The following is an 18,908-nucleotide window of genomic DNA, read 5'->3' on the forward strand; positions in this document are numbered from 1 at the left end:
TAGGTCCCCAAGCTAGTCCAGCACCTTCTGGATTGGCAGCTTTGGGAAGACCTGTGCAGTGGACTCCTTTTGGGGTGTCTGCCCAGCCCATGGGCCAGCAGTGTCCCTTTCTCAGGAGACTGCCCCCCTCCTTGAGCCCATAGTGGTGGTCACCTGCTACTGTGCTTGCACTGCATCATGTCCTCCCCTGGCTTAGCTGGTTGACTGGGGTGGACATCAGCCTCCACAGGGCCAATCAGATGATCGCCTCTTGGAATATGCAACAGGGAACAAGGGCTGGTTATTGGTTCCTGAGAGTGTCTGTGCCTGTACTGTGTCAGCTCTGGAGCTGTAGTGAGAGACTGAGAATGGAAAGTTGCCCTGGACACAGAGCAGGAACACTAATGGGGAACTACATAGGAAAGGCACCATGGAGAAAGAACATTTAGCAATGGCTTTCCAACTGGATTCTAGCTCCTTCCTGAGGCCCAGACGCATTTCTGCCTGTGGACTCTGTGAAACTCCCCCATAACTACATGGTAAATTCTTTGCTGCTTAAGATGGCTCAAGTTTCTTTCTTTTACTTGCAACTAAAAGAACTTTGACTAATAAAAAGGAATGCAATGGCTCCTGTTTTTTCCTGGCATGCTTCCTATAGGTCAAACTCTGTTTTAACTGTTTTTCGTGTATTTACTCATTTAATTCTCCCAGCAACCTTGTGAGGAATATACTAGTAATATGAATTCCAGGAGACTGAGGCACAGAGGAATTAGGTGACCTGCCCAACACCACACAGCTAATAAGGTGCAGAGCCAGATCCAAAGACAAGCCAGCTGGTTCCAAAGTGTCTGCATTTTACTGCCTCCTTTGGCACAGACCTCCATGTCCTCGTGGTAAAAGGCAGCATTCTGGTAGTGATGAGGCACACACTCGCAGCCTTCTGAGTAATGACCATTCATGAGCTCACAGCAATTACTGATATTTATTTATTTTCTTCTTCTTCTTCTTCTTCTTCTGTTCCAAAGTGTCTGCATTTTACTGCCTCCTTTGGCACAGACCTCCATGTCCTCGTGGTAAAAGGCAGCATTCTGGTAGTGATGAGGCACACACTCGCAGCCTTCTGGGTAATGACCATTCATGAGCTCACAGCACTTACTAATATTTATTTATTTTCTTCTTCTTCTTCTTCTTATTATTATTATTATTATTCTTTTGGGGTAATCCTCACCTGAGGATATTTTTCCATTGATTTTTAAGGGTAGTGGAAGAGAGAGGGAGAGGCAGAGAGAAACATCGATGTGAAAGAAACACATCAATTGGTTGCCTCCTGCATGCAACCCAACCAGGGCCCAAGCTTGGGAGAAGCCTGCAATCAAGGTACAAGCCCTTGGCTAGAATGGAATCCGGAATCCTTTGATCCGCAGGCCAACACTCTATCCACTGAGCCAAATTGGCTAGGGCCTTACTGATTATTATGTGCCAGCTTATGTTCTAGGTACTAAAGACAGTGGTCAAGTTTGCATTTTAGTGTAACTGAGCTGGGAAGCCATTAGAAGGGCATAGCAGGGATGGAGGGGTGATGACAATTCAGCATTGATAAAGGGGCGCTGGAATATCGTCACAGAACACAGGGAAAAAATGCTCACTATGATTGCAGCCAATGCATCGACTTCTGAGCCCTCGCATGACATGTCTTGGAGGTTGAAGACATAAAAATGGGAGACTAGGGTCCTCAATGAGTAGGTGAAGGCAAGAGTCAGTAAAATTGGGTATTGTTATAAATATAATTACATTTCTAGCCAAAGAATGGCAAAGCCTGGAGAAAAATTCACCTCTATGAGGACATGGATTTCTGTGCAGTGCTCTTTTCCCACTGCCTAAAGGAGTGTCTGACATATTATAAGAGTTTAAAAGGTCCTTGTTAAATGAATAAATCAAAGAAGGCAGAAAGGGAGATAGGAGCTAACAAGCTCCTAGCTAACAATATCCATAGTGTTACGGGTGAGGAAGCTAAGATATTGGGTGGGAAACTTGCCCAAGATCATGTAGTTAATAATTAGCAGAGCTGCTTTTCAATGTTAGGCCTTCCCGGCTCCCTTTACACCACAATGTGCTGGTTCCAAGAGAGTCATGTCACAAAGACCTAAGAGGGGACTTCGAAGGTGGGGCTATTGCTTAGCAGCCAGTTTAGGTTCTGGCCTTCATTTTCTTGGTTGAAGTCCACTTATGAGAGTAGTGACTCATGGAGCTTAAGCATAAGAAAAAATGGACTTTAGAAAGTATCTTGCAGAAGGAGGTCTTCTCCAGAGACTCTTCTTGGAATTCTTCCACGACCTCACTACCCCGTCTGCCTAAGAAAAGAAAGAAGAAAAAGGTGGTCACCCATCCATTACTTTGGAGCTTCGGTGATCAAATTTCGAACAACAGTACGTTGTGAAAACTCATTCTTTCAATGTTGATGTCTAACTGGAAAGCGGTGGGGCATGCACAGGATTCCATCAGGACCCTGATCTGGGTTGGGGGTGGGGAAGTGTTCCTCTCACCAAGTCATGAGCTTCGACACGGGGTGGCACCCACCCAGATGCAAGGGCACTGGGTTTTTAATTTGTAGGAAGGTACCCTTGGAGTTAGCTGTAGCCCTGGGCATGGAGGTGATGGATGGGAAGTGCCTTGGACATTTGTTAAATTCCAATTATAGGTCAGTGCCTTGCTGTGCAAGATTGTCCCATGGTGTCTCCTACATTCCATGGCAGCCTTAAGAGGCATGAATGGTTAGGGCCATTTTATAGATGAACCAAGGCTCAGGGAGATTGGGTAACTTCCACAAGGTCACGTTGCTAGTAAACGACTGACTGGGCCCTATTGGGAACCAGTTCTGAGTGGCTTCAAAGCCTATGTTCATTCTTCTCCCCCGGGAAGAGAGTGGCTGGTATTTAAGGAAGACTGGAAGGTGGGACTGAGAAAGTTTATTTTCCTCTCTCCCAAACTGGACACATCCGTCCTCTGGCAGAATCTGGGTCATGGGTTCTCAATCCTATTCAGACCCAAGTCCTGCTTTGAGTAACAAATTATTTGTAACATTTTGAAACATTATTTTGCAATTATTTTATCCTAAAATCAAATTCATGGGTAACATTACTTACCACATATAATTTCAAAAACAACATAATGCCATCATTTTAATGTAAAGGAGAAAAATAATTCTTAATAAAATGACATATAAATGCTCAGATATGACTAAGTTTTTTGTATGTGTTTTATTGACTTTAGAGAGAGAGAGGAAGGGAGAGGGAGAAAGGGATAGGATAGAAACATCCATGATGAGAGAGAATCATTGACTGGCTGCCTCCTGCACATGTCCCGACTGGGGATGGAGCCCACAACCCAGACACCTGCCCTGACCGGAACCGAACTGTGACCTCCTGGTTCCTGGTCTGACACTCAACCACTGAGCCACATCGGCCAGACACATTTGACTACTTTAGAAGACAATGAAGTAGTCGGACTCTTGCACCATATAATGACTAACGAATAAGTATAGAATTAAGAGAGACGGTTAGATGCCATTTCATAGAAGCAGTGTAGGAAAATAAAAGAGCAGAGTTGTGGCTCAGTGGTTGAGCGTTGACCTATGAAACAGGAGGTCACGGCTCAATTCCCAGTCAGAGCACATGCCCAGGTTTCGGGCTCGGTCCTTAGTGGAGGGCGTGCAGGAGGCAGCAGGTCTATGATTCACTCTCATCATTGTTTGTATCTCTCTCCCTTCCTTCCTCTCTGAAATCAATAAAAAATATATATTTTTTAAAAAAATAAAAGAGCAGAATTATAAATGGACACCTTCATCCCTAGGGTTTATTTCTTTAAGGTTCCAACGACAAGCCCAAGGTGTTTTCCAGTTCTCCCTCCTCCAGGGTCAGCCTAATTGTTGCCCCCCAGCTTTCAGACACTGTGCAAAGTTCTGCTCAAGTCTTCTGCATTGCAGCCAGCTTTTTCATTAGCAGATATTCAGAGGGAAGAGCAGCACCAACTGCTGGGTTCAGCACTGTGGGCTTCCCCTCTGTCTGGGAGCTCGGGTCTGCATGTTTTTTTCTTTTTTCTTTTTTAAATGTATTTCTTTGTTGATTTCAGAGATGAAGAGAGAAGGAGAGAGAGATAGGAACATCAGCGATGAGAGAGAATCATTGATCGGCTGCCTCCTGCCCCCCCCCTACTGGGGATCGAGCCCACAGCCCAGGCACGTGCCCTTGGCCGGAATCGAACCTGGGACCCTTCAGTCCACAGGCTGACGCTCTATCCACTGAGCCAAGCCGGCTAGGGTGCATGTTTTTTCTTGCTTGGTATATCGCTGATGTCTTCAAATATTTTATTCAGTCTAGCTTTTTTATCTCTTCTCAGCCAGAGGATTAGTTGGAAGCACACCAATTGCCAACGAGGAAACAGGTTGTCATATGTTCAAAGTCCTTTGTAAGACATGTTTCATGTCACTAAAAGGAAAAAAAATAAACACGAATTTCAAATACATGGTGGGTACCTACAATATTGATTTTACCTGAAATATTAATAAAAGTGAAAGTTATCGAGCAATGCCAAGATTTCTTTACATTTTCTTTACCATCAGTATTATTGCAATTTGAGTAGACAGAATGCTTGGAGGAAATTATACAATAACTTTGAGATGGAATCTTTGTATCTCATAATGACCTTCTCCTATCTTACTGGGCTGTCTGCATTATTTCTTATTTACAAAACAGTTTTGATTTTATATGTAAGTACAGCCAATTATTTGCAGAAATGCCCAGCAGTGTCCAGCAGGACATTGAATGTTAGGTAGGACATGAGACTGGGCATGGCCAGGTGTCCAGCCTCCCTGGCCCATTGAGCAGGGGCATCCCTCCAATAATTCTCAACAAATCAAATGCTCCATGTGTGTCCCCAATATCCTCCAGGGCTCAGTATCACTTTTTTGGAAACCCTACCTTAGATTTGTAAAACCATCCTCGGCATACAATACTAGCCCAGTAAGCCATCATGCAGGGTCATCCTTAGGGGCCAAAGGGTGGATGGGCCACGCGTTCGGTTGCCTCCTACACCTGACAATTCCTAAAGCCATCCTAAAGGCAAGTTAGTAATCATATCCAGATGAAAGCAAGTTAGTGATCATACCCAGGACGAAGGTAAAGAACTCAACACACACCTTGATCCTTCTTGGCTGAGGATGGGAGGGAGTGCTGCTGAGCCGGCTGGAGATGGTCTTCAGCAATAATCACCTCTTGCCACCTACCAGACACTGGATTGCTTTAGTTCTGTTATCTCAATCCTCTTCACGACCGTGTCAAGAAGAATTCTTATCATTCTCAATGTAGAGATGAGGAAACAGGGACTTGACATTTAAGTGACTGCCCACGATTTAAAAACTATTAAAACTTCTTTGATTTTGTTGCTCCTCTTAAGGCTTCCAGCCCTGTTACAACCTTGCGCTCCCTTTTGCAGCGGTTCTCAACCTGTGGGTCGCCACCCCTTTGGGGGTCGAACGACCCTTTCACAGGGGTCGCCTAAGACCATCAGAAAACACATATATCATTACATATTGTTAGTCTGATTAATCACTATGCTTTCATTATGTTCAATTTGTAACAATGAAATTGGGGGTCACCACATGAGGAACTGTATTAAAGGGTCGTGGCATTAGGAAGGTTGAGAACCACTGCTTTAGGGGGACAAGGAAACCACCTGATGGGGAAAGGGCTTGAGGAACAGGAAAAGGGGGCCTAAGAGGGGCTAATAGGGTCCCCAATTCCCCTGCTCGGGTTGCCCTGGGAGCGCACCTCCATAAGCTATCACTGCAGCGGCTGCTACTAGTCCCTGGTCCTAGTACCCCCCCATTTCCAGGCATTCTGAGCCCCAGTGTCCCCTCTCTCCTCAGCACATTCCCAGTGGCCCTTGGGCCCATCCTTCACCCCCGCCGCCCTAATAGTCACGGGTCCAGCAAAGCCATCTACCGCCAACCCAGCTGCAGAGTCCGCATTCCCCTGGGCTCCGGTCCGGGAGGAGGTGCGGGTCCGCCCTGTAGGTGGCTGGCTTCCAGGGCGGGCGCTCCCACTTGCTGCGCAGGCGCAGGCGAGCTCGGAGCAGAGGCCCGCGAGGCGTCCATTCCCTTGGCAACGCAGTACACAAATACTGACCCAAACTAGCGGCAGGATGGGCTTCAACAGAGGGGGTGAGGAGGACTGCGGTGAAGGGGTGTCGCGTACAGGGGAGGAAGACTGGGGGCGGCTGGGAAAGACGGAGTGGAGGAAAGGCCGTTGGGTCCCCTTCATGGACTTTGGTCTGGGTTTTGCTAAGAGCTCCGCGAGACCCTGTCCTCTGCTCAGCCCCCCTGTGTCTCCCCGCCCCCTCTCAGGCACTCCCTTCGGTCCCTCAAGTGGCCCTTCTCCTCTTTCTTGACCGTCAGGACCTGTGGTTCAGCACCCCTTCGGAACAGGAGAAGAGAAGAAGATCTTTCCTTACTTCCATCCGCACACCCTTTTGGGAAACAAGTTTCTCCCTCTTAGGGGAGCACCCCACATAGGGCCAGGATGTTACACAACAGATACTGTGAGTATTCGCCTTCCCTGAGGTGTGTCTCCAGTTCCCCATCGATTTACAGATAGCCAAGTTCAGTGGAAGGAAAACTATAGAATGTGTGAGCTTCAGGGTCCCCAAATGAGAAAGTGCCCTTGTTCTCTGCAGCCAGCTGTCAAGGTCAATGTCATAGATTAAAGGACCAGTCCTCCCCGCTCCCAGCCTCCATCCAACACAAGCCTTTGCTTCATAGAGTTAAGAGGATAGCCCTCACTCCATTCCCACCTCCAAAGACTTGTGAACCAATGCCAGTTACCCACCCATTAGACCAGGCCTGGATTGTAGATGTGCTGGTAGGAGCGTTCATGAAATAATATGATCAGATACACTTGCAATTAGAGCAAATCCAGCTCTGTGGTCAGAGGACTGGATTCGCTGGAAGGCAAAGAAATGTTACTTACTCCGCCTTACCCAGGCACATTCCCCTGCAGAGTTACCTGTTACTCATGTCCTTGTTTCTATGGTCTTGAGTCACAGAAGTCAAGAAATCAAGAGAGAGCAACTCCTGCAGAGAGACCCAGGTTCTAAGTCCATGCTGTTTTCATGACAATAACATTCTCTGTGTTTTTCTTTCTTTGTTTGTTTTAAAAAACATATTCTACCCGAAGAGGTATGACTGGGTATACAACCTCTCCAAAATCCCGACCAGTAAAAAAGGATATACTTTGGGAGCCAGAACAGCCATGAGGTTTAAGCCGAATAAGGTTAGAAATGGTTGCATGCACTTCAGTTTTTGTGTGATCCATGGTGTTGTATTTGCATTGGGAAGCACAGGGCAGTGAGTGGGAGGTTACCTAAACAATATGCTCTGAAATTAAAGAAATATAGACATTTAGGCAAAAGCCATTAAGCCTATCTGAAAAGCTTGGGCTAATGCATTGGAAATGTGTGTGTGTGTGTGTGTGTGTGTGTGTGTGTGTGTGTGTGTATTTTGATAAATTGTAAAACCAGAGAGAGAGAGAGAGAGCGAGCGAGAGAGAGAGTCTGGGAGAGTGAGAAACAATTAGGAGAAGTGGTACCAAATTAGAGTTTCAGTGGTGACTGAGACACCTGATGTTAAAGTACTGGAAGCTTTGTTTATATGCATCAGATTATCTTGTCAGTTAGAAAAACAGCCCACCCTGTTGTGGCTCAGTGGTTGAGCATCAGTCAATTCTGAGTCAGGGCACATACCCAGGTTTTGGGCTGAGTCCTGAGTAGAGAGCGTGCAGGAGGCAGCCAATCAAAGATTCTCTCTCATCATTGATGTTTCTAACTCTCTCTCCCTCTCTCTTTTTCTCTGAAATAAATAAAAATATATTTTAAAAAAAAGATCCAGTGCACCAAAAGGTTGTCAGATTCCCAGCCACATACCTGGGTTCTCTCCTTCTTCCTTGCTCTTAATTCAATAAACATATTCTCCGATAAAGACTAAAAAGAAAACAAGCCCAGCTGGCGTGCTCAGTCATTGAGCATCAACCTATGAATCACGAGGTCATGGTTCGATCCCTGGTCAGGGCACATGCCCAGGATGCAGGTTGCAGACTCAATCCCCAGTGGGGGGCGTGCAGGAGGAGGTTGATTTCTACAACCTAAGCAGGATGCATTTTTAGGTAGTTGAACCACACCTATCTTGGCTTTCTACCTATCATAGGCCTATTTCTGTAGCTTGAGATGGTTAAACCATAGCTGATACATGAACCAGAAGAGGATGAGTCGGGAGGGGGGGCGGTGCTTGTGTGTGTGTGTGTGTGTGTGTGTGTGTGTGTTACTTACAAGGCTTCAGATGTATACCTGTGTATCATCTTCTAACATATTGATCTTTTTCTCGGAAACAGGATCTGACACCTCACCCAGGCACGTACCAGACAATAAATCTTCAGGAGGGAAAACAAAAACAGAGTTCTGCTCCATTTAATGTCATGTTGCCTCGATTTATATCTCACTCAAAGGACATGAGTTATCCTGGGTATGTCTCCTCTTTTCTGGGGCACTTCAACAGAAAGCGATAGGAAAGGAAGGGCAGGTACAAAACCACTCATCTTTAAGATTCAACCTCTTTTGCCTCCCAGATCTCTGGCATCACGGAAGTGTAAATCATAGTGATTCGTTTAACGAGTATTTATGAATGTGCCAGGCAGTTCTGTGGGTTCCAGAGATGTTGCATTGAACCCATCACACAAGGCTCCTGATTTCTTGGAGCTTACATTCTAGAATCCAGACAGATGAGGAGCAAATAAGAAAATATCAACAGTAAGAAGGAGAGTGGCCATATATGTATTAGTCTGACCGTGACACATTCGAGAGTTAAAGGGGACCTTATGAATAACTATACCAAGACAGTAGCCATAAGCCAAGACTGTTATGAGCAAACCAAGCAGAACGGTGACCTGGCAATGTGCTATGAGGATGATAAAACAGGATGATGATATAATGCTGAGTGACGGATTGACTGGAGGCTACTTTATCAAGGGTTGTGGAGAGAAGTCTTTCTGGGAAAGTGAGTGACACCTAATTAGAAAGACATTAACAGCTGAAGGTGCTTGCACAACATTAAAAACCTGATCAGTCTGTTGCCTGTTATCAAGAAGTTAGACCTAGTTCAAGGACAGCTTACTGATGGGATTCACAAATAGTCACTAAGTCATAGACATCACGTTACATGTTTTGATTTCTAGCCCTGACATGTACAACCCGCAGATAAAGCCACCCGCAAAAGTCACCTGGCCAATGAAATTTGGATCTCCAGACTGGGCTCAGATTCCATGTCTGCAGAAAAGGACCCTAAAAGCTGAGGTAACAACACGGGGCTTCTTTAGAACATTATCTAGTTCTTCCACAGGGGCTCCTAACGGGGAGTCTGTGAATGAGCTTTGGAAAGTCCTGTTCCCCTGAAATTATATGCGCAATTTTGTGTGCATATGCATATAGGAATTTGGGGGAAAGTTGTACAATTTTATTAGATTTTTTAAAAAATATTTTTATTGATTTCAGAGAAGAAGGGAGAGAGAAACATTAATGCTGAGAGAGAATCATTGATTGGCTGCCTCCTGCATGCCCCCTACTGGGGATCAAGCCCCCAATCCAGGCATGTGCCCTTGACCAGAATCGAACCCAGGACTCTTCAGCTACAGGCTAACGCTCTATCCACTGAGCCAAACCAGCTAGGGCAATTTTATTAAAATTTTTTAAAGATGTGCATGTCTGCACAAAAGTTCCAGTGAATCTTATTTAATCCTCAAATAATTTGTGGTAGGTACAGGAGAATTATCCTATATAATAAAAGGCTAATATGCAAATCAACCAAACAGTGGAACAACCGGTTGCTGTGATGAGCACTGACAATCAGGGGGCGGACGCTCAATGCAGGAGCTGCCCCTGATGGTCAGTGTGCTCCTATAGGGGGAGCGTCGCTCAGCCAGAAGCCCTGAGCCAGGCTCATAGCTGACAAGTGCAGTGGCGGTAGTCTCTTCTGCCTCCACAGCAGCACTGAGGATGTCTGACTGATGTTAGTCCCATGGAGAGTGGGCCTAAGCCATCAGTCAGACATCCTGTGAGGGATCCTGGACTGCGAGAGGGCACAGGCCAGGCTGAGGGACTGCCCCCCACCCCCGTGCACAAATTTCATGCACCAGGCCTCTAGTCTGTATATGATAGAGGAGGAAATTGAGACTCAGACAGATTAAGTGATTTGTGCAGGCCACACATGAATCTAGATCTAGATCCATCTAGATTCTAGAGAATGATGGAAAGAACCCTGCTCTTTCCATCATGTCACTTGAGTATTAGATCATCAGGGGGTTGTAGAGCATCCTGTATGAGCATGGATTCTGGGGACAGCTGCCTGGGTTCAAATCCTAGCTCCAGTACTTACTTGATGTATGATCTTGGACAAGTCCCCTACTTTTTCTAAGCCTCCGTTTTCATATCTTTAAATGAGTATAATAATCAATCTGATGAGGTTGTAAAGATTGAGATAAGGTAGAAAAGCATTTAACACAGAACCTATAACATAATAAACGCTCAATACATGTTAGCTACCATAATTCCAAAGGTGCCTTTTATTTCCTAGTGGAAGTTTGGATAAATTTCACAAATACTTATTACATGCCTGAGGTATTAGTATAATTGTGCTAGGGCCTGTAGGTCACATTCAAGAATTGAACATATGATCTTTGTTTTCAAGAAGTTTACCAGTTAACTCTTAGAGATTTACCAACTTAAAAAAAAAAAATTCTCAGCATGATAGACACCAAAGTAAGATGATAAAGAGTCACTGTACATACAAAAGTTGAGAGAATCAGTCCTGGCTGGAGTGGCTGAGTTGATTGGCCATCGTCCCGTGCACTGAAAGGTTGCCGATTCGATTCCTGATCAGGGCACATGCCTGGGTTGCAGGCTCGATCACTCTTATATTGATGTTTCTTTCTGTCTCTCCCTGTCCCTTCCACGTGCTCTCTCTCAAATAAATAAATAGTTGAGAGGATGACTGAGGCTAGATGACTGTGGGGTGGGGGTTAGCTAGGTCAGAACAGCTGCAATGGGCAGCTGTATCTTGCACAGCCAGGAGGCCCAGAGACAAAGGGCTCTCCACATTTGGTCTCAGACAACATTCTCTCCTTGCAGCTGCCCAGCGACAGGGACTTCAAAAGACATCGGAACCGTATGGCCTACTTGAGCCTGTTTTATGGTTCAGGAGCTGGGTCTTCCTTCACATGCTCCTCCTGACCGCAGCATCTCCCCGATGGAGGACGGAGCTGCTCCTCTCCCTCTGCACTGTGTGGTCTGCCCCTCGGCCAGCCTGAGGCCCAGGGAGGGGCAGGGGGCCCTAAGTGCCCCGTGAGAGCATAAAGGCCGGTTTGGTGTTGTTTTTCGGCCCTCACGGCACCTATGTGTAATGTGAAGGTTTCTTTTTTCTCTCTCCAACATTCTGAAGCTGGGGATTGGTCTGGTTCATGTTCTTTTTCGGAATGGAGAGAGGAAAGCGCTGGAGTAGAGTGCTGGGAGGGGGGATGACCTCGGGTGGAGGCCTCCCATAGATCCCACCCCGGCCTCCGTCTGTGCTGAAGCCGGCTGCGCACACACCTGCTCTCCCTCCCGGGTTCTCTCCCACCGCTCAGTGAGCAGACCCCCGGACATAGCTGCTGCTAAGTTTCATTTAGAATAAATGACTAAAAGCAGAACACACACAAAAAGGGCATTTTGGAAGGAACTTCAAAGACGTTTGGAGTTTCCCGATTTATTCGTTGCAGGAAGTAAGACTGTAGTGAACAGAAGGGACCAGGGTAGTTGGAAATGGTGCGGTGAGCCCACAGCCACGCGAGGGCATCCCCAGCCCTGCGTGCGGGGTGCGGACAGCTGCCTCTCGCCGTCTAGGCGGCGAAGGCAAAGCCCACCCTGTTGTGGGCCATGTCGTAGACCGAGTAGTACTCCTTGAGGAAGACGTCCCCCAGGATCCACAGCGGCTGCCCGTTGGGGGAGGGCAGGTAAGTGGCCTCGATCCCCAGCCTGCAGTAGCCGTTGTTCTAAGGGGACAGGGCACACCAGGATATAACCATTTGCTCTATAGAGACCTCCCCCCACCCGAACTTCCCCCACCCTATAGTCCATGGCACCCTCTGGGGTCTCTGAATTCTTGTTCACCCCAGCCCTGCCCTGGGGATTCCCCATAGCTGCCCAGATGTGAGCTGGGACACGGGACTGCTGTAGGGCCCATCCAACCACATATCCTGGGAGTGACCACATACGTTGAGGACATAGGCAGAGGGAGGCAGAGGGAACTGGGACCCGCTGATGGTGAAGGTGATGGTGGGCAAGCTCTCCACCGAGTTGCAGGCGACCACAAACTGGGAGACAGAAAAGGCAAAGCTGTAGAGCGCCCCTTGGAGCCCAGACGAAGAGCGAGCCCCCTTTTCCTGGGTGACTGTGCTTGACCTTGCAGCACAGGCTCTCTCAGAGCGAGGACCGCAAGGCCTGACTCCCGTACAATGCTGACCAGACCCCCCTCTTTCTTCTGGAATCCTCTCCTTTCAGGCATCTCAGCTCTTAGACCTGGGTTGTATCCATATGGCTATAAGGAGCCAGGCTCATTCCACAACAATTTCTAAGCCCAGAAAGTACAAATTACAGAGAAAAGGTGTGGATACACACACACACACACACACACACACACACGCATGCACGCACACACACACACGCACACACACACACACACACCATGGGGGGCCAGGATTTAGTCTGGGCCCAGACTCTCACATACAAGGAGAAGCAAACTACTGATATGTGTGCGAAGAGGAGGAGGGGTGGGGACAGGAGGCTTCTCGGAGTAAAACCCAACGATGTATTCCTAGTGAAGACAGAAACCCACGTGGCATGGGAGAATGCACCGTGCCCTGATGGCATTGCAGGCAAATGACAGTGGCCAGACCAAGCTGACGTGTGTTCCTAAGACCTGCGGCGGGTTAAGAGCGCCTGCCCATGGCCGTTGGTCCCATTCACAGTCTGGCTGGAGTCGGTATTACTCACCCCTTACCCTTCCTCGCGCTGAGGGTTCATGCTGTGTTCCCACCCGATCTGTCCTGCCAGGGGCTCAGGGGCCCACCCAGCCCTTCCTCCTCCCTCTGATGACCTCATTGCCTGAGCTCGGGCTCCTGTGCTGAGCCTGCCTGGCTGTACAGACACTCCCATGGCTTCTGGTTACTCACATCACCGTTCTGAGCCTGCTCGGCTCCTGTCGCTTGCAGGAAGGAGCCCATGTACTGCTGGGGAACTGCCAGCAGAAAAGTGCCCGTATCTACGATGGCCTGGCAGCCCTGGGAGCACCAGCCAGTGGCCTGGTCACCGATGGCAAACCTGAGGGGGACACCAGTACAGAGAGTCAGGCGCGTCTGCTACCAACATGATCAGCCCTCACCCACCAGCCACCCAGCTGCGGCATTCTGGCCCTTCCAGGAAGCAGGCCACACTAGCACCTCTGCCAGGCGTGCTTCTGTGCCTTCCTGGTCACGGAGTGTTGCCCTCAGGCTTGGTCTGGCAACCCCTCCAGCTCTGGCCGAAAGCTCTCGGAAGGCAGGACCTGGATGCCAGAGTCTATCTCAGCCTGAGGGTTTGGTGATTCCTCGAGAAAGCAGTGCCATGCCAGCAACAGGGAATGCTGTCAAGCTGGAGAAACACCCACCCGTGACCCTCACCCACAGGAACTCTCCGCTTCTCTACTCACTCCTGAATGGCAATCTGCCAGTACAGCTCCTGGGTGACAGGGGCCCAGACGATCTGACCGGAATAAAGCTGCTGGTCCACGCCGCCCAGGATGAGCTCTCCACCGTACTGACGGGTTGGTTGGCTGAGAAGGAATGTAACGTGCATGAGTTTCCATAATACAGATGGGTCAGGCGTTCCTCTCCCTCCTCTCCTCTCCCCTCCCCTCCCCTCCCTCCCTCCCACACTGGGGTACGGTAGAACGAAGGGGTGCTCTTCAGATATCACCCGGCTCAAGGTACAAGGGAAAGAAGAATTCTCAGACACCCAATCATTCTCGGAAATAATTATCAGAGAATTGGAAACACAGACTATGTCCATAAAGAAGATGGACTTGGAAATCAGGCACCTGGAAAAAAGCTATAAAAGTACCCCAGACACCCTGCCTGGGGCAAAGCAAGAAACCCCTCCTAGAGCACCCGCATGGCCTGACAGAGATGCCAGGCTGCTGGGAGGAGGGTGTTTCTGTCATGCCCGGTGGGTCACCAGGGAAAGCTGAGAGGATTGGGGTCTGTTGTGTTCGCTACCCTGCACCTGCCAGTCATAGACGAAAGGCATTTGGACTTCAGGTCCCCTGAGGATCGTGTGTGTAGAAAAGAAAAGCAGGGAGTGACGCGAGTCACAAAAGTTCAAGGCCAGAGGGAGAAGGAAAAGCTTTCAAATCAGAATGTTTGTGTTTGAGTCTCGCCTTTACACCCACATTGGGGGAGCTTGCTTAACATTCACAGCTTGTTTGAGCTTCCATTTCCTCACTGGAGAAATGAGGTCAACAACAGGATTTGTAAGATGTCATTTGAAGTCATTGCTACAAGAACCCTTCATAAAGCCAGAGATGCCGTTAAAATTAGCATCTCATTATTGTTCTCTTCACTGGTCAATGTTTATGGCGCTTGTTCTATAGCTCCACAGTTACCCTGATCGCTCACAGCAATCTCCAGGTTTACTGGACAAATATTGAGAGACTACTTATTTTTTAAGAAAAGAGTCATCGTATGGTTTATGGCCACAATTAAAAATCCTTCCAGTGCGTTTAAAATAAAATTCCCCCAGAAATGTGTTTATAAATCTTCAGAAATGCGTAGCAGATTATAGTCACTGAGTCAGAAAACGCGACAGCCTGAGCTCTGACTGAGGTTGAGTTGTCCAAAGCCCCCACGGAGCCTCATTTGCTGACCTCTTCCCGGGACAAGGCCTCTTACCGAGAGAAGTAGAAGCTGAAGATGGGCAGGGTGAGCTGGCCCTGCTGCAGCATCCCCTGCATGACTGTGGGGGCATCGCCCACCGCCATGTTGGGGTAGGCCATCCCCAGGATCCCATCGAAGTCTGAGTAGTAGAAGGGGTCGTTGGGCTCATTCTCGCTCAGGCCAAACTCCTGGTTATTGACGACGATGTTCTGAACCTGGGCCAAGCAGACAGAGCAGCTGAACGACTCAACGTGGACAAATCCTTCCCGGATGTAGGTGCCCAGGGTCTGGAATCTAGAACCTGATCTGGGGGGGAGAAGCTGGCTTCTTTCATGCTGAGCTCGCTCCTGGGTGTGGGTGTGAGAGGTGAAAGGGCAACAGCGTCACCCAACCACGTATGTTTTAGGAAAAAGAGGGGGTGCTGGGGGAGCAAGGGCGGTTGTTTCCTGGAGTTCTAGTTTCCATTTCCACGGACAGCGACCGGTTTTCTATTGAGCAGTCCACGTGCAAAGTCGGTAGAGAAGCTATAGGTGTCGGGCATAAAAACATAAGAAAATGGTGAAAGGGCAGATCTTCAAGTAACCAAGGTGAAGTTGTGTGGAGGAGGAAGCAGACGTTCTGTGTGGTTGCAGAGGGTAGAGTGGAGAGCAGGGAACAGTCATAAGACGACACACAGTTTCAACACAGCATAACGGGCTTTCTGCAACCAGGGCTGCTGTGGAGGCAACTCCTGTCTTGGGAGGAAGGTTGAATGAGACGGCCTTTGATGCCTTTTCCAATTCTCAGCCCCTGGGAAGGTTTGACCAGTAATCGTGGATTTGTCTGAGCGCTTAAGGCTTTAGAAATGGGAGCCAGAGCACAGAACCCCAGAGGCTATGAGAACATCACTCACAGTTACAGTGTCATATCCCAGGACCACACTCAGGCTGCCACTCCCGTAGGACAGTGTGTAGGTCTGCCCATTGTTTCTGAAGGTGGAGGACAGGCTGGGGTTGAACCTGTTGTGATTGGCTGTAGAAAGACAGAATGAAATATTAGCATCGTTCACTGCTTTCAGCATACTTGGAGGAAACATACCCTCAATGGCCCGGGATCATCAGACCAAGTCTGGGATGGGGCTCAGCCTCGGATCCATCACAATATAGACAACCCATGTTAGCCCCAGAAGAGCCTGTCCCCTTAGGCAGCAAACATTGCCCGAATTCCTTTCAACCATCATTCCCTGAGGGATGGGTCCCCTCAAAAATGTCAGGGATTCTGGCCACTGGAGAGAGGAGAGGGGAGGGAAAGGGACAATGTAGAAAGAAGTGAAAGTTTCCGTCTATGTCTGCTGCCTCTCTCCAAAACTGTTGGCAAGACTGAGGACAAGATTTCTAGAGGTTCCTAATTTAAGAAGGAAGAGATCGTGGATATGCACCAAGAACTCTGTACTTGACATTATAACCTGGGCCAATCCTGACTCCGCCCCTTACTCTGCTCTCATCCATGGCAGGGGTGGCATGGCGATATACTCACAGCAGGCCTGGCTCTGGCAATAGGTGGAGGGCACCCACAGATTGGAAGAGCCCGTGTCGAAGAGGACCAGGAAATTTTGGGGTGGCGTCCCAATGCTTATCTCCCCAAAATAGAAAGCCTGCAAAGAAAGGTTCGTCACCCTCATTACGCAGCTTATCCTTGTCCTGAGGGTGGGGAAGAAGCTGACCCACTGGGAGTCACATTTTGCCCAAATCACTCCTTAGGGGAATAAGAGGCTTCTCCCACAATTTTCCCACCCCATGTGTGATTCCCTAAAATGGCTTCCAGCTCTGATGCTCTGTGTAACCTCTTACTAAGAACAGTCCACGGGACACCAGTAAGTCCAGATGCCCTGAGCAGACATCAGAGCCTCGAGAACATTCTAATACTTTCTCTGGACACCAGTGTGTCTTTCCAAAGGAGGCGATTTTCCGTAGTGGCCTTGCACATGTTTTCCTTCTTTTTTTAAAAACTGTGTTTTTTATTGACTTCAGAGAGGAAGGGAGAGGGAGAGAGAGATGGAAACATCAATGATGAGAGAGAATCATTGATCGGCTGCCTCCTGCACGCCCCCTACTAGGGATCAAGCCCACAACCTGGGCATGTGCCTTTGACTGGAATTGAACCTGGGACCCGTCAGTCAGTAGGCTGATGCTCTATCCACTGAGCCAAACCAGCTAGGCACATGTTTTCCTTCTTTCTCCTGCAGCTCATTGCTAGGACTTCCCTGGGGTCTCTCCATTGAATTGAACATTGCCCCTATCAGTCTCTTAACCGTAAAAATGGGGCTTTGGAGAGATGGGCCAGTAATGAAAGAAAGGGGAAATGAAAGGGAGCTATTATCCTATTAGATACTACCAACCCATAATTTATTTAGATACTTTCCATAGGAAAGTGAGACTTGGGTTTAGTAATTAGTCCAAATCAGAGCTAATGAGGGGCATAAATGAGCACTTTTACATGGTTATCAGCCAAGAGATGGACACCCCTCCACCTTCACTCACATCCAAGTAGTTAGTGATGGGCTCGTAAGCAACAGCATCGTTGTTGAAATGATACTTGGCAGCTGGGTCCTCCTTTCGGTGGTTCTTTAGAAACTTCTCCAGGACGCCCTTCTCCTCCATTGTCTGGCGGATAGACTTGCCTTTTTTAAGAATGATTCTGCAGGGAAAAGGGTTAAAAAATGAATGAGCTTCACCTTGCCCCGTTAAAGCAACTTCTCCAATGATCTTTTTCAAATCTCTTCAGTACTCTCTGCTCAGGAAGAGCAAAATACAAGAAATCCTCCTGGATTTTAGCAAGTTCTGACCACTACAGTCATTCTTGGATTCCCAACACAGAAACACACTACATACTATTTGGGGGGTTTTGTGCTTATATCTTGTTTCCAGAGAATAACTGTCTGTTTCTTCCCAGCGCCTGCTATAAGCTTGGGACAGGGATTGTCCATTCTTCTAAACCAACAAAACACTCAACCCACCCTTACGTGCGCGCACACACACACACACACACACCATCCATCCATCCATCCATCCATTCATTTCAAGTCTTGGCTCCCAGTGGGTGTTCAGTTCGTGGTACAATCTGACTGCCTCTCCAAGAGACCTGCAACCCCTTGCTCTTCTCTAGCTTGTCACGCTCCCTTGGAGCTGGAACTCACAGTGAGGCTGCCTCCCAATACACACCTTTCCACACCCTCTGAGAGGTGTAGGCAAACCAAGACCAAGACCAGGATCTTCATGGCGCCGATTTTCACCAACACACAGGACACAGTGACAGACCCAAGCGTTGGGACGCACAGAGGGAGGTCGGGCCCCTCTCTTATACCCTGATCTCCCTGCGCTTTTCATCTCTAGGCACCTGACTTTTCTGCCTGTGTAACAGCCTGTCCCCCTACACTCCCATGGATTCTGTTTGTTTTTCCCTTTGGCAAGCATGACTTTATCTACTCTGTGGTCTATTTAAAAAGCAATTAGTGGCTTTGCTGATGGAATCTAAAGATTAGGCTGTGATAACAAATGTAAAGTTTACTGGAGACAAAAGATCCTGGTGTCGGTGTCGGTGCCTACTGGGAAGTGGGTGCTGGCAACTTCTGCCAGAACAACGGAACAGTTTTGCTCTTTAGCTTCAAAGGGCATGTGCTGCTTTGAAATTTACAGTCTACTCTACTTCTCTTTCTCCTCTCTCTTCCTCTAGTCCCGCCTACAGCTTTCCATAGGTGATTCTCATAGTCCACGACACTCTGCTCCTTATTTTTAGTGTCTCAGTTCACAAATCAGCCAACGTGTAGTGAATACCCACTCTGCTCACCTCCGTAGTGAGCTCTGGAAGTGCAAAGACCATTAAGAAATGGCCCTGTTTATGCAAATATCC

The 18,908-nt window shown here is 48.1% G+C and overlaps 2 protein-coding genes across 2 annotated transcripts; one reads left to right on the forward strand and one right to left on the reverse strand.

Annotated features, from left to right (window-relative positions):
- The first annotated feature begins 6,146 nt into the window (after positions 1 to 6,146).
- On the forward strand, positions 6,147 to 11,466 carry PIFO (primary cilia formation). The gene is made up of 6 exons (XM_006763000.2): positions 6,147 to 6,196; positions 6,431 to 6,573; positions 7,209 to 7,304; positions 8,418 to 8,548; positions 9,258 to 9,375; positions 11,206 to 11,466. Exons 1-6 carry the CDS (start codon positions 6,178 to 6,180, stop codon positions 11,305 to 11,307), a joined length of 609 nt encoding a protein of 202 aa, XP_006763063.1. The 5' UTR covers positions 6,147 to 6,177; the 3' UTR covers positions 11,308 to 11,466.
- Positions 11,467 to 11,836: 370 nt separating this feature from the next.
- On the reverse strand, positions 11,837 to 18,276 carry LOC102772869 (gastricsin). Its single transcript, XM_006763001.1, has 9 exons — positions 18,221 to 18,276; positions 17,540 to 17,696; positions 16,536 to 16,653; positions 15,913 to 16,031; positions 15,036 to 15,235; positions 13,799 to 13,921; positions 13,284 to 13,431; positions 12,327 to 12,425; positions 11,837 to 12,104 (listed from the first exon to the last, which is right to left on the reverse strand). Exons 1-9 carry the CDS (start codon positions 18,274 to 18,276, stop codon positions 11,952 to 11,954), a joined length of 1,173 nt encoding a protein of 390 aa, XP_006763064.1. The 3' UTR covers positions 11,837 to 11,951.
- Between the last annotated feature and the right edge of the window lie 632 nt (positions 18,277 to 18,908).

Source organism: Myotis davidii, unplaced genomic scaffold, assembly GCF_000327345.1.
Source record: "Myotis davidii unplaced genomic scaffold, ASM32734v1 scaffold217, whole genome shotgun sequence".
Lineage (NCBI taxonomy): Eukaryota > Metazoa > Chordata > Mammalia > Chiroptera > Vespertilionidae > Myotis > Myotis davidii.